The 21,198-nt window shown below is 41.1% G+C and overlaps 1 protein-coding gene across 2 annotated transcripts in view; it reads right to left on the reverse strand.

Annotated features, from left to right (window-relative positions):
- The window catches only part of Tox (thymocyte selection associated high mobility group box), a 302,843-nt gene extending 281,856 nt beyond the window's left edge, over nt 1-20,987 (reverse strand). Inside the window, exons 1-2 of one of the 2 annotated variants that reach the window (XM_021160035.1) lie at nt 20,812-20,987; nt 19,804-19,939 (exon numbers count right to left, since the gene is read on the reverse strand). In XM_021160035.1, the coding sequence (XP_021015694.1) occupies nt 19,804-19,905 (102 nt within the window). In that variant the 5' untranslated portion in view covers nt 19,906-19,939; nt 20,812-20,987. Of the gene's footprint in view, nt 1-19,803; nt 19,940-20,185; nt 20,274-20,811 lie in introns of those variants that run through there. The other variant, XM_029476656.1, reaches the window with a different exon arrangement.
- Nucleotides 20,988-21,198: the final 211 nt, after the last annotated feature.

Genomic DNA, 21,198 nt, shown 5'->3' on the forward strand with positions numbered 1-21,198 from the left:
ATCTCCAAGGCAAAAGGTGGTTCCTTTTATCAACAATAAAAGTTTCCTTTATCAACAATTGCACTGTAATATCTTAGAAGCCGCTCTTTAAACCTTGTGACACACATCAATTGTGAGTCTATAAGGTAGTTAAGAGCCTGAAACTCAACCCAGAAATCCACAACAAAGCTGTTGTGAGTCCTGCCCTACAGACAATGGTTGAAAGATCATTTCCGGCAATTTTGGAGAAAACAAAAGGTTACTAGAGGTGCAGAGGTACACAAGGCTAAGTCTATTCTGTCACCTTGCAGATCTTAGGATGCCTCGGGGTACCTACTGCTGAGAAAAGACAGCCAGTCAGTGCCAGGTGAAGAAGCCCCTTTCCTCCCATTCTCTCTCATCCAAGCGGGGTGTCCCACACAAACTGGCTCAGAAATTTCCCAGATGCATTAGACTCCCTTATGCTTGCTTGCTTTCTTTTCTTATATATGTCATTGCCTATACCAGATTTGATAGAAAATTAGAGTATCATCTCAATTCAAAAGATTACACACAAGTAATTTACAACCATCATTGATAGGATGCTTATGTTTATGTAACAAGTCCACGCATTCCGGATCAAATGGTTTATACAGGATGGTAAAGAAATCTCCCATGTTTTCTTGGGGGATTAGAAATCAGCTACTTTCAAAGTTGTAGACTATGTAAACATGATGGTTTGTGAATATGTGACAATAATAATTTTGTATTATTATAAGTAATTATTATAATAAATTATATATAGTTTATATAAATAAAGTATTATAACTAATAATTATTATCTCCTTGTGTCTTATACACAAATGTTTCTTTAGTAATGTCTAAATTGGTGGCTGCCGAACCGGTTTGCCAAAGCATATTTACCTTCCTTCACGAAGACATTTCTAAACTTTGGTCAAAATAAATCATGTGTCTTTGCTTTAACAGATAAATGAGACTTGCCATTCCTTAGTCAGGGGAAGGAGACAGAAGTTTGATGCTGCTAAGGTAAAAAGTGTAGGAGATAGAATGAACCAGAGTGAAATGGACAGATGAGATAAAACATCCCAAAATATGGCCCCATGAGCACCTAAGGAAATGAGCCATCAACTTGAATAGTAAGAAAGGACGCAGGAAGCCATGCAAGGTTCCTTTCTCTATCTTCTGACACTTAAAAAACTTACTAAAAATGAATCTCTAGAATTTTCACTTGTATGTGGGAAACAAAATGATAAAGAACTTCCTGAATATCTAAAGTAAGACCTATTTTTCTTTGATGTTCTTCTCTCTGTACTTTCTTATTTTTCGAATCACTTTTTTGTTCCCAAATCAAGAACTTGTTAAAGTCAGGAACCCTGTCTCTCGGAATGCTAATAGCTATTGCTTATGAAAGGAACAGTCTGAGTTGATAGGTGGGCAGTGAGTTTGTAAGTTTGCATAGTCCTCACTTGTCATTGAGTCACAATTGCTGGGGTTTATGATAGCAACAGAAGAACCCTAGCAATGATATCCATAAATCTACCAGTGGAGTGGAAATCTGTTGTTGGCCTGTTCTCAAGCTTTGTAAAGTTGAGTCCTTCCAACTCCTCTCCTCCAGCAGCATTCTGGCTTTCTGATTCTCAAGTTGTCCTTGAAACTTATAACTCATAATCTGGCCTCTTACTGCAATGATACATTAAGGAAACGCCTTCTCACTTGTCACTTCAATAAACTCAAGTTGCTTTTAGTCACACATGGTTTGGGTACATCCAAATCCCAAACAGTGCAGTTTCTCTTAGCAATGCTATGAAGGAACGAGTGGAGATCACTGTCAGCATAGGCTGTGCCTTGGAAACCTGCTTTGCTATGCATGTTGCTGATAGCACCAAGTACAGCAGAAGTGATGTAGTCCCTCCCCTTATAATATGGACTACGTGACAAGGTTAAATGCTTAAATTTTGTGTCTATCATAGACACAACACTGGTTGCTTTTACTGCAAAGACATCTTGGCACTGGAACTTACTCTCTAACAAAGCCATACATTCCGTTACCCCTTTTGTAAGATAATCCTGAAGTGGTCAAGCTTGATGGTTTAGAGAAAAAGAAGATGAGAATTAAGTAGCTTGCTCAGAATTTTTTAAAGTCCTATCTATCATTGGTACTTGGACCTTAAGATTCTATCATCATTCAACCACATCAGGATACAAATGGGGTAGTTTGGTGATCTGGTGTATTGTCAACACCAGTCAGAAAGATACAGGGATATGCCAGAGAAACAGCAAATGGCCTGGAATCACAAAAATTCATGATTGTGTTGTTTGAAGAATGATGTTGTTCATATGGTTAAGCCCTCTGGGAAAAAAAAATCCCTAATGGTCTCAGTCAATTGTCTGCATATTAATGGACATTTTGACATTCTAGGCTTGCAAGACCATGTACATCTAGAGTACTCACATCTGGCTCAATGATTTTTTATTTTACAAATAACTTAATGTTGATATTAGTACGAAATCATATAAGTTGACTACATTCTAGTAACTTCCCATTATTTACAGTTTCAATGTGATACTTTGTGGATGATGCTCTGACATGTTAGGTGTTCTAACATGAGAATAGTTTAGCAGTGAAACAAAATGGTGAAGAGAAAACTTCATTGAAGGGAACATGACTGTACGACATGGCTTAGAGCCAACCAAACCTCCTTGTGGAAGGTTCTGAAAGACCCTAAGGACTGGATCTTTTCAGCTGTTAGGTTTTTAATTTAATTTCACTAACAACAACAAAATATGCAAATACATCTCTGTAACATAAAAGAAAGGTTAACATTTCTGTTATTAATGTAAGTTTATTTCATATTAGAATCTATGGCATTTCAGCTTCCATTTAAAGACCTGGGGTGGAATATTTTTTTCTTCTTTTTCTCCTCTGTAAAATGCAATTATGAAGAATGGAGGAGCTTTTGAGCAAATTGTGTGAAGTAGGGAATCTTAAAACAACCTCTTTTTAGGGTAAAAATGCTCAAACATAGTGACATGGTAATTCTCAGGTTGCTACAGACACAAAAGCCCACTGTTTAATGCTATGTTGTTCTCATTTTTAGATCATTGACAAAGATCACAAATACAGATCCAACATCCTAAAACACATGGGCCTGATTCTGCATGCCGTTGTAATGAAGTCCTTTGAATTATTATAAATGCTTGAGCATTAAAAATTCATCAGCAAGGAGAGAGAGGTGCTCTTTATTTGTGGTGTTCTGAATTTAAACACAACCCACTAAGAATGGTTGATTGTCCCGAGGAAGCGCTGCTGACAGCCATCAGCAGGTCTGTGCAAATGGTATTTGGAAGAGGTAATAGGAGCTTCGGGAGTATATTTCAGCCGTATAATAAAGTAATTGTGAAAGTGTAATTGCAGTCTGCCCCCATACCATATTAGGGTAAGGAATGAGATGTAAGAACACAGAAGATCTGCAGAATTATTTTATAAGCTTGCAATGCCTGGCTCACAGAATTCTGAGACTTTATCAGAAAAAAAATTTAACTGGGCAGTGGTGTTTACCTTTTGAAATCTATTATAATGAACCTGAACAAAGCCACCAGTGATCATGTTACAACTTTACAAACATCCTAAACCTGAGAATGGCTTCCAACATGAAAATGGCATTGGGTAATGTTGATCAACTAATTTCAGCTCATGGAAACATCAAAGGAAATACTGAGCACAGATCCTGCTGTTTATTTTTGAACGATACCTGGTTCGAATTTCCAAAGACTTAAATATTTGTGTGACTAGAATTTCAATTTTTAAAAATTTATTCCCTCGGCTACTTCATAAACAATCACTATTGGCTTAAGTTACCGGGCCACGGTATCCCACGGGCATCAGCTGCTTTCCAGGCAAGACTTTAGAAGGGGCAGGGAATGCTGCTTCTGTTCTTAGCCCTCTCATCTAGCCTACAGGAATGAACAGGACCAAGAAAGAAAATGTACGGATGGACATGCAGGCAAGTCATGCTGTCTGTATTCAGTGGTAACAGTGGCCATGGGAAAATGTACAATTATCTATTCCATTTCTGGCTCGCTCTCATCTTTCAGTAGAGTTACCTAGATCATATGTAAGATGATCACTTCTCCAAGTGCCCACTAGTTCTCACAACTTCAGCACATGTCTTGGCACATAACAACTTATGATACTGTATTTAGTGAGTACACAACAAAGACAAATACACATAGCCACATTTCTGCAATGACAGACAACAAATGTAATGGTCCCATAAGATACTATCACTGGGTGATGTGCTATGTTAATGTACACTCTACAATGATTACAGATGCAATCTCCTGACAATGTGTCTTTCAGGATATACCCCATCACTAGGTGATGCTTGGCTTTGTTTATAAATATCATCCCACTCTCCTGAAGTGAGCCACAGCAGCCCTGCGCCATAAGCTCACAACACCACAAATGCATCCTGGAATCAGGCGAATGGAATCTGTTTCTCACTGCCATCCTGTTACAATGGAAACTTGGGAATAAATTCCACAAACAGTAGCTCTATACAATGCATGTTCTTCCAGCCTGCCATTTTGGACAAAAGTTTGAAATATTTTAAGTATAAAATAATTACCCTTACTTGGATATGGGCAAATATCTAAAATTATCATTGGTCTACCATGAGTTTCTTGGAGATAAATCACTCATGTCACCAGGAGGGAATTTCCACTAGTCATACATTTCTGCTTTACTATGTACAGACTCTACAAAAAAATTGACTTTGACTTAACGGTAAATTCCAGACACAGGAATAACACCTGGGAACTCCTCAGTGCATACACCTGAAACCTACCCATGCCATCCATGTAGCCAGAGCTCCTGTCTTCCCAATATTGAGAGGTCCACCTAGGTGTATCCCTATGATGAAGAGGATGGGAGAGAACAGAGCCTCCTGTAGGTGGGAGAGAGTCTAGGGAAAGGCATTGAATTAAGTAACTTAAAGGACTCTTGAAAGTAATGAGTCATGTTACAAATTAAATAAAATCAGCAAGAGGTGAAAAGAAGCAGGCTTGTGGTGTGTGTGTGTAATGTGTGTACATGTGTACAAAGTGCGTAAGTGTGTCTTAGTCATCTGTTAGGTCATACTCTGTATTTTGCCTCCAAAACCTCCACTATTGCTCTTTACTTTCTTCACACCCCCCTCCTTTGGACTTTGCAAATTCCCAGCATGCTAGTTCCTATACTGATACCTAAAAGTAGGAAAGCATACTCGAAGAACTTCCTTCACCACGAGCCATTACCGGTTCATCCTGTGACGTGAGCACTTCATCCTCCCATCTACATCTAGGCTATCTGGCGTCCTCCCTCTTCATTGTTGCCTCTCTTCAGATCATAGTAGAGCTATCCTGGTAGTAATCTTCTTGCTGTAACATCCCCAATGCTGAGGTTACATGTGTGCACGTCTATTCTTGGTATGTACATTCTTATCAGGGACAAGCATCAGTCCACTGACAGTAGGCATTTGACTTCCAACCCACTTTCCCCGATCTCATTCTGTTTAGGTTAATAAGCTCTTGACTGCTCCCACTGCCGTGATTGTGCATCATTCTAAGGAGCCCTCCCAATTAGGAGACCCAATCTCATTCCAGAACTCTCAATTCATAACCTAATTCCAGGAGTTTAAGCTACCACATCTTATGTTCTACCTTCTTTAGCCCAGGGGCTCATACCTTCATGTCTTTCTTCAATTTCTGTGTTTGACATCTTCTGGCTAGAATTGTTATAGCTTTTTACTAGGGGGAAAAAAAAACCCTTTAGCTGTGTGGGTAATTCGCGCCAATGCATGTCTCAGAAAGTCAGACTTGTTCCTCCTTGTACTCTTTCTTACCATCAAGAGGAAGCAAAGGCTAAACCTTAATATTTATGTAGTTTAATACGTCAGACAAGAGGCAGGCGTTCCTCTGTTCCCTAGCTGGGACCCCATGTGCTTTGTTTGGTGTCTTTAGCATTTCTTGATGTTTAGTTCTTTGACTAGTTTTGTTTGGCTGTAGAGGCTTGAGCTTAGGAAGGATAATCATGTACTCAGCCATTGGGCTGCACCCCCAGTCTCTGTTCTTTCTTTTTTTAAGGTGCTGCATGGAAAAATAGAAGTCTAAAACATAATTCAAAGAGTCAGAAGTAATTTTCCTCTTCTTTATTAACCAAATTTTAAGTCTAGCTGATAGGCTGCCTCCTCAAGGAAGCCACAGGGGTTCCTCCAGCATCAATCCTAGCCTATTTTCTAACCCTCACGCTGTAACCTCAGGTTTTCTGTCCTGGGACTTACACTATGACTGCACCACAGTTGCCTCTGTTCTGCAATGATCCATCTGGGACCAGATCTTACACATCTCGGAGCATCTCTCTTGCCCCCTGCACATTCATAACTAGGCTCTCCCTCCAACGGCAATCGGTAAATAATTTTCAGTTTCTCACACTGACTAAGAATGGCTTGTTATCATGACCAAAGCTCTAGAGCGGTCGCATTCCCAATAAAAATTTTACTTATGCTGAAATATTCTGCTTCACCTGTGGGCTCTGTAGCAGACCAACCTGAGCATCAGAAAGTATAACAGAAATGGTACTGGGGTTCAAGTGGAGCAGCTGACATGGAAATGACCTTAATACTGTTACTGCTACAGCCTCGGCCTGATGAAACCTCCCACTAGAGTATCAGCTGGAACACATTCAGACAAGTACTTTTTAAACATCATTTTCCCCCTTGCCTGATCTCTCAGGAAAAAGTAAGAAAAAGTCTGTCCAAGCATTACAAAAATGTCATCCATACAAAAAACTAAACATCTAAATGCAACAGAGTTTGCTTTGGCATTTTAAAGACACAGTTGTGCCTTCATTTGGCCACCACCCCACACAGCAGAGCCTGGATCACCAGTGGCCATTTCATATGTCCTAAAATGTGTTGAGATAATATTGCAGAGCTCAGAAGAAAGTTAAATCTGTTTGGGACATACTAAGGCTGTGAGGTCACCATCCCTTCAGCCTCCTCCTTACTACTACATATATTAAGTATGACTCCGGCATTGACATTTTCTTGACTAATCGAAATGACACAGAAATATAGCTTTGTTCTAAATTTACTATCCGAGTACCAAACTTTGAGATCCCATCAAATCAAAACAAAACAAAACAAAAAACTATAGACTGTGCCTTCATTAAGAATCCCAGCACATGCAAGGCGGAAGCAGACAGATCTCTGTGAATTCAAGGCCATCCTGTTCTATATATTGAGACCCTGTCTCAATAAATAAAATTTAAAAAGCCTCTTCTCTTTTTATATATTAATAAGCTCTTGTTTTACCTGGGGTTATTATAGCTAAAGATACATGACAAAGAAACTGTTCCTTAACTTAAAAGTCACGGATAGTTCATATTGTAGACAGTTCAAGATAGGAGAATATGTCCACGTGTGCAGCTTGGCAAAGAAGTGCTTATCACAAATACATCCTTGCCTTATATGTTATCAACCAAAGTGTATTTTTTCAAATTTTATACTGATATGATTATTAATGTCATCTAAAAATTCAAAAACAGTGGGAATCTTCGACATCTCAGAAATCTATTGCCTAGTCTCTGTCTTCATTCCCTACAAGATCCACAGGCTCTAGGTAGATAACTGACCTCAGGACATTTTTCCACTGAATTGGGATTCTTCTTTCTTCTCAAAGCACTGTTAGGAAGGGCTAGTTAGAATGGAGCAAGAGAAACACTTCTCAGAGCAAGTGCCATTAAAGAAAATGTTTTGGCAGAATTTCCCCAACTTGTAGCTTAGAAGAGCTTACATCATTCAAGTATATTATAAGTGCAGAGTAAAAGAGAAAATTCTCTGAATAGTTTTTGTTCTACTTTCAAACTCTGAAGCTGAGAGAACACATGCTATTTCACTTCAGAAATGAATAACACATGATTTTAACACACACACACCACCTTTCTAGTTTGGAAATTGCATATAAAAGAGTGTTATTTTGGCACGGCTGACCTGTAGAGATATGGAACTAAGCACAGTCATGAATTCACTCCCTCTGATATGCACACATGATACGCAATTAAAATCTCCATTCACATTCCTGCTGGCTGTCAATCATGAGGTAAACCTTTTTGACAACACTCAGCGAAGCGTACCAGCGGACTGCTCCACAGGAACTTAAACAGTAGCAGCTTTTCTTACTAGCAAGAACAGGTTCTGTTCTAAGAAATCATTAGATTCTGAAGGCTAGACTCTTTCATTAAAAATGAAAATGTCAACAAGATTGCACCTGGAAAGCTATGTGATATCATATCTAGAAAATAGAAACTATGTTTTAATATATATGCTAGCCTTTGAAAGTAGGGGAATCTTTAAAAGCCCTCTCTCCTGTTTAGAACCATGAGCAACGATCTTACTGAGCAGACTGCTAAAGGAAGCACTTGCTTTCCTGCTTCTACTTCATTATGAAGGGTTTACAGATGAACTTTAAAACTTTAAAATTAGATCATGACTCAAAGTCCACATGAAAACTGGTCATTTAGCTGATCAACCAATGGGGAAGTGACTTTTTAAATCAGGATAAGACTATGTAGCAGGTGAGAAATACCATACCCATCAAAACTCCCAATTTATGAAGCTCTATAGAAAAATGTTGTGCACATAAATTCTTTCCAGATGAACCCAAAAGGGACTCTGCTCATAAGTTTAGCATCTGTTGAACACTGAACTCAAGACTGTGCCCTTCCTAACAGTGCATTAGTGTGCTTTAAAGCTCCAAGCCCATACAGCAGTGCAGGGCACTGAATGAAGCATGCTTGCTAGGCTGCTGCTGGGTCTGCTTTGAGCAACTAACCTTGGATTACAAATTCGGAAACAAGTTAATACTATCAGATGTTGAAATATCTGTCTCCTTATTTATTGGGCTATGCATGTGAGAGAGCGCCTGCATCCTGACCATTAACAGTCATGACAAATTGCCTTGCTAATGAACGTTACACACTGAAAGTGCCATAACTGATTAAAGTACAATTTCCCACTACTGGAGAGAGACAGAGAATCGGGGTTTCCAGCAGTGGGTGACTCTGATACTCTGCCAACAGGCCTCCAGGGCTTACTGAGATGTTTAGAAAAACACTCTCCATTCCATATGATCGTATTCCGAAAGCCTATGTGTATACAACAGGTTTTTAAACTGCTTAGGTTCGAGCTGATGAGCCATGAAAAATAGATGGGTCTTAACTATTTGGCCTCCTTGCAAATGTATGTTAAAGAATATTTTTAGTGTGGGCTTTCTTTTCTCTTGCTTTGCTTTCTTTCTCCCCACCCACCCCCCCCCAAACATTGCGTGTGCTTTGCATTTCACATAAAATCTTTCTTTTGTCAGTTCCTTTGTTGGTGCAAAATTGGCAGCAGTTCAAATTCAAAGTACTCCTATTCAGTTACTGACCAATGTCATTGTAGTTCACATCAGCCAGAGAGGTAAGCTCTAAAAAACATAAAAGACTTGCTCTGCCACTGACGAATAATGTGTACATTTTTACAGAGCTTAAACCTTAATGCTTTCCCTGAAACTAACAATACAGTGTATCTTATCATTCCCTTTTCACAAGCAGGCAGCTGCTGAAACGCTTGCCACTTCAAAATATCAATTGCTTGCCAGGGTTGTCCTCAACACACCCTGTCAAACTCATGTATGCTGTGCAGGAAAAATGGGCCTGGGCTGAAAGCTAGAAATTGTGTCAGATTCTGCTGTAAGGGTCTGATGTGCAAGGAACAATGTATGACAGCCGTAGAGACTACAAACAATGGCACCGAGCCAGGGGCTTCATAGATCACAACTGTGCCTGTACATATTTGATTGTAGGCATTATATATTTAAAGCATGACAAATGCACCATTGTACACTGGGTTTCCCCCACGGAAGCTCCTCCCACTAGCAGTCTTGATAATGGGAACACAGTTTTGTTTTGTTTTTCTCTTCTGAAAATATTTAAGCTTGCTCTCTCTCTCTCTTCTCTCCTTCTCCCTCCTCCTCCTCTCTCTTTAACACACATACTCACACTCAGGGTTATCATAATAAATTAGAAAAGCCAGGAAACAATACTATAATATGAAAAAGTGAGGTCTTATTTGTTTAACACTATGTCTTCTCTCAAAGGACACAAAAACATGGCTTATGTTACATGAACAGTCACAGAGGGCAGGAAGACAACTGTCATGATGTCTACCTAGCTGGCTTTCTGATTTGCGCAATTTTCCAACAAAGTGAACATCCCATGGGAATATGATATTTGCATGTAGAAAATATGGCTTAGTAAGTTTTACTAGCGTTATTTTCCTAGGCACGAGAATAATTAAGAAAAGAATATTTCACTACTGCCTCAGACCTATAGACTGACATTAATTAATTTGTTTTTAAATTATAAGTATCTCTTCCCCTTACTTGATTTACTCTGAGTACATGAACAAATTTTGGTTATATAAAGCTGTTTTATTCCTAAATGTCTTCATAGATGACATAAAGTTTGACTCTCCTCACTTTGCCCTGTATCTTCTTAATTACAAAGGAGCCCATGGCTTTTACAGTTGGACACTAATTCAGTAAGTGACTGTGGAAATGGAAGTATGTTTATGGAAGAAGATTAGCATGAATATATATTAATCTCTTCTATGACCTACCTTAGGTTACAAAACCTTTATCACACAAGTAGTTTGCAGTAGAATTAACTCACTGGAGGCTAAGGAAAGTAAAGAAATATGCTATAAAGGTCTTCATAAACATTTTGGAAAGAGGCTAGGTAGTTTGCTTAGGGTGCTTAAGGTGATGACCTTTGCTGTGTTGATTAGCGGGACAATGATGCATTAGTAACACGCAGCAGCTGTACCTGAACTGCTACCATGAATATAATAGCCTTTTATAGCCATCAGGGGAGTGAGTAGGAGGCCTTTATTAACCAGCAGACATGATTAGCACATTATGTAAACTTTAACAGGCAAATTATCTCTTATTGAAATATAATGTTGGTTGTAACTAATTGTAAACATGATTTTCAAAACGTCTCAGTGAAATATTCCAATGTCTTGGTATCATTTGGCTCATTATTGGCTGGTAATGAACAAGATAAACATGTTCTATTGTGGTATTAGATGCACTTCCCAAAAGACAGAGTGTGCTACACAGTCTGACTTTAAAACTCTCTAGTAGTACAGGGTCAGTGATATTAGCATGCATGAAAACTTTCTTTTCGCCAATTAAGAAAGATGGTTCACAACTGGTAAGGCTCTGCTGGGATTCCCCTCCCCCATCTTTTTATTACTTTAAGCAGTTCTTAAAAGATTAGTTTTGCAGTAAATTTTTTAGAGTTACCTTAAAAAATAACTGCATAATTTATTTCAAAAGCTTAATTTTGGGAGAGGAAAGATTATCCCATTAGCCTTAGTAACTGAACAGAGCTCTGAGAGTCCATTATGCGTAGTCTTTTATGCCCGAGCAGAAAGTCATTAACATAAAATAAATCATTAGCTTTGATATTAAGCTTCTACTATCTGCAGGTTTCTATGATTAATGTTCATGACTGCATCTGCCAGATGATAAAATATACTTTTGTTGAAAGGTTATCTTGCCTCTTTACTATTAACATTTCTCTTTATACAATTGTTACTGGCATTTTAGGCTAAGGGGTACTGGCTTCCAAAAGAACTGGTATTTACCATGTTGCAAAGATAGCAGGGAAGGCAAAACTTTACCCACTATTCTTTAAATTAACCATTTCATTGAGTTAAAGACTTAAGGAAATCAGGTAGTCCACAGACATTCTTCTAATGCAACTGAAATTTCTGTAGACCCAGTTGTTCCATTTGCTAATTCATTATTCATACAATATTGTAAATATCTGACTCATATCAAAGGAAAGGGCAGAGAGGTAACCTTGATTCTCTGAACTCAGGAACTTTCCTCTTGGGTTGTTCTAAACTTTTATCCTATCTTATGACAATGAAGATCAGGCAATGATCTATAGCTATAACATTTTTTTCTTATTATGGACAAGACTTCTGACTGTGAAGAAGAAGAAGAAGAAGAAGAAGAAGAAGAAGAAGAAGAAGAAGAAGAAGAAGAAGAAGAAGAGAAGAAGAATGTTTCCCACAGAAGCATACCAATATCTAAGAAAAGCGATCACAAACTGTACCCCTTTAGATTCCTTCTTGCTCATTCTCTCTTTTGCTCTCCAAAGATTTTATCTCTTTCACTAATATCCAAAAGTTCACTGATTTGAAACTTTTGAGAACACTTCCACCAGGGTAAGAGAAACAGATCTGGGCTGAGCATCGTGTTGTGCTACAGCCTACCATTCTTTCAACCACTGGATCTCCTTTACCAAAGGATCGCCAAATAATCGATTTGCATTGGTTTCTGAATTTTCATGAGGCTCAGTGGATTCCTATATAAGTTTTTTTTCTATCTTGGATATATGGAAAACTGGGACACAGGAGTTTAGTGTCAGAATTTTTACCCAACCTCAGAACAAAGCCAGGCTTCTCCAGACGCTGATAAGCATAGCAGGAAGGAATCGCACCCTCTCATGGTTGGGTTCATTTCATGTAGAATTAACAGGCTTATGAGGTTTCTTACCAAAGTATCAAGAAAACAGGTCTTGTCTTGGGAATGGCCTAGAGTTTAGCTCAGAACGATTCGGTTCTTTAGTCCACTAGGTTCTAAAGCACGTCTTGGCTTTCAGAAGCTTCTTTCCCCCTGAAATATGGCGAAGTTTCTTAACAAGAGTAACCATCAGGGATTCCTAGGAGCTGGGATGATTTCCTTAATTGCTGTTCTTGTACACATTGATTGATAGAGTCTGCCAGTGAGGATAAAATCTCCTGTGCATTTATGGCCAGAAATAGAGCAAGAACTATGAGATGCACAGAAACACACAAACCCAAACCACACATTACACAAATACCGTTGGCTCACAATTTATCTGGAGAGGAGAATACTGAGAGTGGCATCCTTGACGTCACCCCAAGAGCATTTAACAGAGAAGGTTCTGTTCATTGGTGTTGTGGATCAGACACATGTCAATCTACATGGTTTCTCAAAACATAGCAGGTTTTCCCAACCATTGAGAAAGGATCTTATTAGTCAACCATGCCTTCAATTCTCTAGGAATCCCTCCAATATGGATTTTTGCAAAAGGTCACAACTTGTGGATAAAATGCAATAGACGATTGGCTAAAGCAACTTAAATCACTTAAAACTTCTAAGGAAAAAAAAAAACTGTGGACAATGTGACATAGTGGTCACATTGACACCAGTGTCCGGAAATCTGGGACTGTAAACGCACATCAGTGATGATGCTTCCTGAGCAAAATGGAAACCGAACATTAGTCTCAAAAATGATCTTCAAACTTTTTTATCAAGTGAGATAAACTTATCAGAGAGCAAGCTCAAGAGGACTTGGAAAAATACTGCTCCCTACATCATGAAAGAATGGAGGCTTCTTCTTGGAAGGATCTTGCTCCTACCTATTCTTATTCTGCTAGCATTATTGCCCAAGCACACAGCAGGATAATGTTTCATTCCATACAGGAAGTTGCAAGGGAAGCATGTATTAGGACTAGAAACATTCATGCAGGTTGATGCTGACTGCACATAGCCATGTGTGATGGAAGTGCTGTTGTAATTAGCAGTCTTTTGGCACTACCATTATAAATCATATTTCTAAGCAGTCTATAACTCGATGTTTTTAATGAGACTTTGCTCTTCAGAATAAAACTTGGCATAGAGGGATGAAAACAGAAAATTCTCAAATTCATCAGAGCACATGTAAGCTGCGACATTTTGTCAGGCCGGGTTCCATGAAAGCAAATCACCAGCCACCTAAGCAGACCTTGGACTACTGGCTCTGAAAAGCACACATTCAGAGAAGACTAACTGAAAAGATGTCAGCAACTCCCAAGCAAATACAAGGACAAACATGGTATCTTTAAAGTTGTTATGAATTAAACACCTGGCTTAAATAAACTAGTCTTGTGTCTTGGCACTTCAAATGAAAGCTTCTGGGGGCCAAGATCTACGCTTGTGGGGTCACGCCATCTATGGTTATAGTGGATTACAGTCTTTCCCTGCAAGTATAGTCTCTAGGATTTAGTTGCATGAGTTTGCTCTAAGCAATGCTTAAAGATATATTTTAAAGGTACAATCATTAAACGTGTTCATGATGATCATAGTTGATATTTATCTAGATGTGAAACAGCACTCCTACTTACGACTTCCTGGAAAACCTCAAGATTAGTATTCAGGGTAATCCTAAGACCTAAAGGTGATGTGGTTGGTTCAATAAACTGTAGGGATTACTTTTCCCGTTTTAGTTCTTTGTAGGTATTCTTATAGGAACATATGTGAATGATAAATATTTTCTCTTTAGCACTGTAACATACCTAATGTGGTGTATGGGCCAATTAAGGGTCACAGTCTCATATTTATAATGTTCTGGAATTCGACAGAAGCTTGCTTGCTTGGGATGATCTTCACAGAGCCTGTCTCTAAATGCTAAGTTTATTGAGTAGTAGGAGAACGATGGTGGCCTAGAGAAAACAGCCACAATTACTTTTCCTCTGCAACACATCTGCACTTCTCAGCCTATTACAATGTACCAATAAAGTTGAGGTGTATGGGGATGGGGGATGGCATTGGGGTTTTAAAACGTAAGTAAGGACCAATTCTAATTGGTCATAAAATACAACCAGGATCCTTCAGGAAGAACAGGTAGGTTAACATGATGGTAGTGATGATGTTAATAAGAGGAACAAGGCAACTAAAAACAAGAGGGCAAAGGCCTGCAGAGGAGGGCTAAGAATGGACAGCACATCCCCCATGGGTTCATATGAACAGTGGGCAGGACAGTATCCAAGCCAGGTTGGTCCAAGGAGTAAAGGCAGTGGAGATCAACCATGAGGTAGGATATTAAAAGCATAGGCACCCAAACAGATATCCCTCTCCTCCAGCATCCTAGGTTATCCCTCCGGAGCCCATCACATGTACAAAACATTGTGAAAACACCATTCCAAACAGCCCATATACAAAACCAGCATGAATTTCCTCACTCCTTTGAGCTCCCCATTTATCTTTATTGCTATCTTAATCTCTTTGCAAGCACATCCCCAAAAGAATTTCAACTGTACACTACCTATTCAAGAAGATATTAAAGATTGCTTCAGGTTTTATACCTAAGCAAACTATCAAGTTTACTTAACATTATCATCCAGTAACTTTTAAAATATACAACAAAATTTCAGAATACTCAGCCACATACGCTATTAAAAAATAAGACCTCTGCAGACCTCATGACTATAATTTTTGTCACAGTTAAGAATTAGGATTGGTCATACTAAAATATGTGACAAAGTCAAGATAGCAACATTAAAGATTCTGTGTGCTATAAGATTTAGTGTCAAAAACTATATCATGTCTTGGCTTATGCTCTTTCTTGTTTATAAATTTATTAACTTATAGGAGGTTCTAGCCCATTTAACCCACAAGGAAACTTTGATTAGACAAATGATGCATCGAGTATTAATAAACAGAGAAATATATCAATAGAAGGTCTAGGAGTTATGGATAAGACTAATTATGTTGCTTTAAATTGCCTATGACCCTCCCCTTCTTCCCCTTCCACCCCTCTCCTCCTGTTCCCCTTCCTTCTGTTCTCCTCTGTCTCCTTACATTTATTCATCAAAGAGGAATAATGGGCCCTTCTCAGAGTGCTTCCACATCCAGCATTTTAGGCATGGCATGTGCTGCCACATTAAAATACAATGCATAGTACAATACAAGAAGGAAGATAAGTCCAAAGATTTCATTGCTATGGTTAATACTATATTACTCAAAAGTTATCACAGGTGTAACATCTGTCCACAAATGATCCTTCCTCTTGATTCTTCATGGAAAAAGTATTCATTTTCCGTTGCAATCCAAAAGCGCAGGATTTCAAGTGGCCACAATTCTTTACTTTGCATGTAGCTAGTATTAAGCCTGAGTTTATGTGCAGGGCTCCCCGTTTTTAAATCCACCAATGGATGACTCAGGACATAAAAGCAACTCTTGTGAGCAGTAAAGCCTATGAGTCCCCTCCCACAGCTGGACAAGGTCAGTACCCCTATCATTAGCCAAGCCAGCACGTAATTTTATTAGTGCTCCTCACGTGGGCAGACACTGAGCAGTAACTGAACACATCACATCATCGCAAAAATAAAACGTGCCATGTCTTTGTCCCATTTTAGCATAAAATCTGTAAAAACGGTCTTTAGAAATGACACTACACTAAGAAACTGAAAGCTGTTATTATTCCTGTAGGTATATGTTCCAAATGATGATTTGACATCTTCAACTGGAACAAAAAAGGGGGGACTGTATTTTGCTGCAGCACTCCAATTGGGAGCTCATTTAATCTAATTTCTTTGGTAACATTCAGTTCAATTAAGGGATACACTGTTACTTAAAATAGTCTAATTGGATGAAACTCTGATCTGGTACCCATCTTTCAGTGTCTACAATAGAACTGTTCTTTCAGTTGCAAGAAGTGAAGGCTGTTCCTTCCATCCTACATGCTTCTGGCCAGTCTCTGATCTCCACTGCTCTTTCAAAAGCTGACCTACATAAAGCACGCACCATGCCACCAGTTCTAGCAGTTTGTCTAAGGGAGGGGATGGCCTCACACATTTGCCACAGCGATGTCGTTTGCCTGGTTCCCCCAGTGGGCTACGTGAATGTAAAGGCCAGCTTGCACTGTGGTGTGTTCATCGTGGATCCAGCTCTTACAAAAGACCACTGGGTTAAACTGCTTCCAAATGTGCCTCCTACAGAGTTTATTAACTGAGAAATCTAAATAGTGTTTTGGCACTGTACAGAGCAGAGGATCTGGGAAGTGTCAGCAGAGTAAAACAACCACATTTCAATTCAGAAAAGCTCAGAAAGAGGATATTCATTTTCTCAATTAGGGTCTCTTCTGACATTGAAAAAAAAAAGTGCCACCAGAAAACTATATTTACATTTCGTGAGACACCAAAGCACAGAAAGTTATGGTTCCACTGGGACTTAGCACACCAACTTTAAACAGTATAGTGTTGACAGGTTTAAAATAAAGATAATTAGTAATTTATGATCTTATCAGCGTGTTCAAAACAGATAACCCAACAAAGTGACTGTTATTTAAAATAAACTGTATATTCATTACAGCTCGGAAGGAAAACAGGTTTTCTTGGCACTCTGTCTCTATGGGGAAGCTTGATCCAACTAGGATTTTGCTAAATATAGATACAGATTGATTTTTTTCATCTTTCCAAACTTCTCCCCTTTTTTTCACATCTCCCTACACCTCACTGCTAAAGGAGCACTGATTGTCTCAGTCCTAAGCAATTCAAATAGTGGAACTAGGCAGGAATTTTACACCAGTGCAAATCACCATGGGGTAGGGAACAAGTGCCTGGGCTTTGTGGGATCTTGGAACCTTCTCAGTGTGTTTAGGAGCAGTGACAAATATATTTGATAGACTGTGGCACAGAGATGGATAGGGAAAGAGTCCCTAGAGAAACCTTTCCAGGAGGTATTTTTTTACTAGAAGAAACAAGTCTTATGACTTTGCATTTTTAAAAATCCATTATTCCCCATCTAAGTTAAATAGGAGTCTTGCAAGTAGTCTATAGAAAGGATGGCTGATTTGCATTTAAAAAGAACAGTTTGCTTCTTACACACAGGGTGACTTAAAAGGACTTCAGTGGACTAGTAAAGAAACGGTGAAGACTTTCAAAATTAATTCATTCAATTCACAGCACAACCCTCCAAAATTATTTAAGGCACTTAATTGGAAAATGATTTAATATATTGAAGTAATTCCTGATTTTCCAAAGCATTTAACTTTTAAATTAAATCTGACCCTACTATCACAGAAATGATGAGTGAAATGTGTATTCAAGTCATTACCTTCTTTTTGGAGCCCAAATTCACTGATAAATGTAATAAGACTTGTATAGTTTTATTGCCAAAAATGGTGTCAATCTTTTGATTCTAGTAACAACTACAGAACAGGTCTTTAATCTCCAAGACAGACTTTCTACTTTAAAGAAAAAAGTAACAGTGTTCTGGTTATCAGGGGGGAAGAATATCAAGCATAAAACCCTTAGTTTTAAAGTCAAAATATATTCTAAGCTGCAAGAATGGTGTTAGCAGCAGTGTAAAACTTCTTCATGTCACCAACTTTGCTGTGTGTGCTGAAGTCCCCAGTACCTTTCAACTTGTCCCTGGCCTCAAGACCTGTACTACCCCTTTGCCTAACTCCTAACCTCTGCTCACAACTCTTACTGAATATTACAGTGCACATGGCACCCAGTTGCTTCTCTGTGGCGTGACTGTAGGCTTTGTAACTCACAGCTGTGTGTGTGTGTGTGTGAGTGTGTGTGTGTGTGTGTGTGTGTGTGTGTGTAATAACGAAGACTGAGAGTTGAGATATAACTCTAGCCTGTATCGTAGTAGAGAGTCCAGGAGGCAGGGGTGCTAAACAGCTCTACATCACATTTTAAGGTGAGGACTCCTCAGCAGACAAGCGTTGGGAGTTTCAAAGACTTTCCCCCAAGAATTCATCTACTTGTCAGTAAGAAGTGCCTGAAAGGACTGGAAGAATCTGCTGGGGGTTTTTATCAAGCGAGAACTGGGAGTCCAAAAGGCTTGCCATGCATTTCAGAGACCTTCTTGTCCCCAGCAACCTCTATCAGCTAGGACTGCTTAGAAAAACCCAACAAGCCCCAGGAGAGGAGAGATGTGGCCTGTGGCTGCTCTTGGAGATGATCCCTCCGTGTCCCTCTCAGGTTTTGCGTGCATGAAGCCAGGAGAGCAATTACTTCCCTAGAAACTCCTGGCTGTCCTATCCTTGGGCCAAGCTGAGCTCCGGGGCAGCTTCGCCAGAGTCCTCATTCTGGGCCACCAGCATAAAATACCTTTCCACTGTCCTGTGTGGCCCTAGTCAGCAGACTATGGTGTAGCCCAGCCAGGGACCTTGCTTCAGCCAGGCAAAGAGCATCGGAGCTTTACACTTGAATGCAAAGCGCTAGCTTGGCTTCCTGTAAACTTGCTATTTCCACACCCCCCAAATGAGATCTGTTCCCCCAAATCATAATGCGACTAGCCTACAGCGCCCTGGTCTCGAGGGCCAGCGTCCGAACTCCAGTTCGGCGGCCGGAACAGAAAACAAAAGAGTTACAGAATAATTTTCACGGTGTGGGGACGCCGGATCCTCCGGGGTCCCTGCACCCCGACTCCTAGCTGCTCCTCTGGCAAGTGATCCGGAGCAAGGAAGCGATGCCACGAGCCCCCGCTGTCCAAGAAAGGGAGGGAGAAGAAGGAACTAGGATATAAACTGAATTCTCCTACTCTGCCTCAGTTCCCAGACCCCAGACACACCCCCAAAGTATTCCGTGGGTTTTCTCTCTCGATCTCTCGCTTTTTTTTTTTTTTTAAATGTCTCCCGGAAAGCCTAAGCAGGGATCCTTAGTGGCGAACAGCAGGAAGGAAAGAATCCGAGCAAATCGTGTCACTTTCCGCACAATCGCGTTGTTTGGCAAACCCCCGGAGCTGCTCCACAATATTTACTACCCAAGCGCACGCAGCGCCGCCGCGGGCTGCGACCGAGCGCGCCCGGGACGGGCCTCTGCGAGCCGGCCCAGTCCGCCCAGCGGGCCCCATCGCGGTCCAGCCACCGCTGCCCCCCTCCCGGGATCGAGCCGCCAGAATCGGTGCAGACAAAAGCAGAGTGTTCACCTTGTTGCAATAGTAGGGGTCCAGGCAGGGAGAAGGTCCCAGACAAGGAGCGGCGGGCGCAGCAGCGGGCTGGGCTGGAGGTGGATAAAATCTTACGTCCATTTCACTCTCACATCAAGCAACTCCTTTTCTTTTCCTTTTTGAAAAAAAAAAAAAAAGTGCTCAGAAAAAAAAAAAAAAAAGCTCAGACGGAACAGAGAGGCGTCTGGGCTCAGGAGTAAAAGAAACACCTTCCTTCCCTCACATCCGTTTGTGGTTTGTTTAAGAAGAGGAAGAAAAGAGAGAGAGAGAGAAGAGAGAGAGAGAGAGAGAGAAGAAAAAAAAAAAAAAAAACAGAGGGTGGAAAAGCGCTCAACTCTCCCCCCCAAGCCGTGGCGCGCACCCGTCCACGCCGAGCGCGCAGCCTGCCTGGTCCGCTCGGCCCCGGCGCTGTCGGCCCGCCGCCGCCGGGCAGGTAACTTCACGCGCTCATTGTCCCCCCCGCCCGCCGCCCCATCCCCGCCTCCCGCGCCCTTCGCCGCCCGGCACTCGCGCTCCGGCTCGGGGTACTGGGCGTTTTATTTGAGACTCTGCCTTGCTCTGCTTTTAGTTTTTCTCCACGTTTGAGGCCTGGGATGGGGGAGTGATGGAGTGTGTGTGGTGTTGCGGGGAAGATCAGGATCGGAGGACACTAGTGCCCCGGACCGGCGGGGTGCCGACAGAGGCTGGACGCGGCCCAAAGGGTACAGTTGGGGACCGAGAACCAGGCGAGGGACAAACGCAGAAGAGGGGAATGCGGCTCGAGCAGTAGTGGCGGGACCCCGGGCAGCGTCCGTGCCCCAGTCAGCACCCCCGGGTGGGTGCCATGGAGGTGGATACAATCACACAAAGGGGCTGGAGAGATGGAGCAAAGGCTGACTGGGGCACCGTAGGGCTCACACAGCAAGGGGGCGCTGTGGCGCACCCCCGCCCAGCACCCGCAGCCCCACCCCCCGCCCCACCCCATTCCTTGAACCCCCCACCACTTACTCCTGCCCGCTAGCTGCACTGCCAACCTCTGCTCCACGCAGGAGGTAGAGGAGAGGGTGTCTTGTGGCGCTGCTCGGGAGCCTGCAGGGAGCGCAACCTCTGCCCCATTCTAGTGTGCAGCTGACCAAGGGACTCCAGTTGATCTCTGTGCGCAGAGCGGTGCTCCTGGAGTTAGTGCTCAGAGGGCCTCGGCATTCGGCTTTGGTTCTCAGTGGGAGGGTTTGCAGAGGCTGAGCCTGCCCTTGGGGGACTAGCAAAAAAGACACCAGGGGTGCTTAGAAGGGTAAATAAGGAAACAGTTATCAGCACACCATGAGCTACAGGGAACACATCTGGGCTAGTTACTTGCCTCTTGGAATTATACTTTCACTGTTGGATTCCCAGTAG

Source organism: Mus caroli, chromosome 4, assembly GCF_900094665.2.
Source record: "Mus caroli chromosome 4, CAROLI_EIJ_v1.1, whole genome shotgun sequence".
In the NCBI taxonomy this organism is placed as follows: domain Eukaryota; kingdom Metazoa; phylum Chordata; class Mammalia; order Rodentia; family Muridae; genus Mus; species Mus caroli.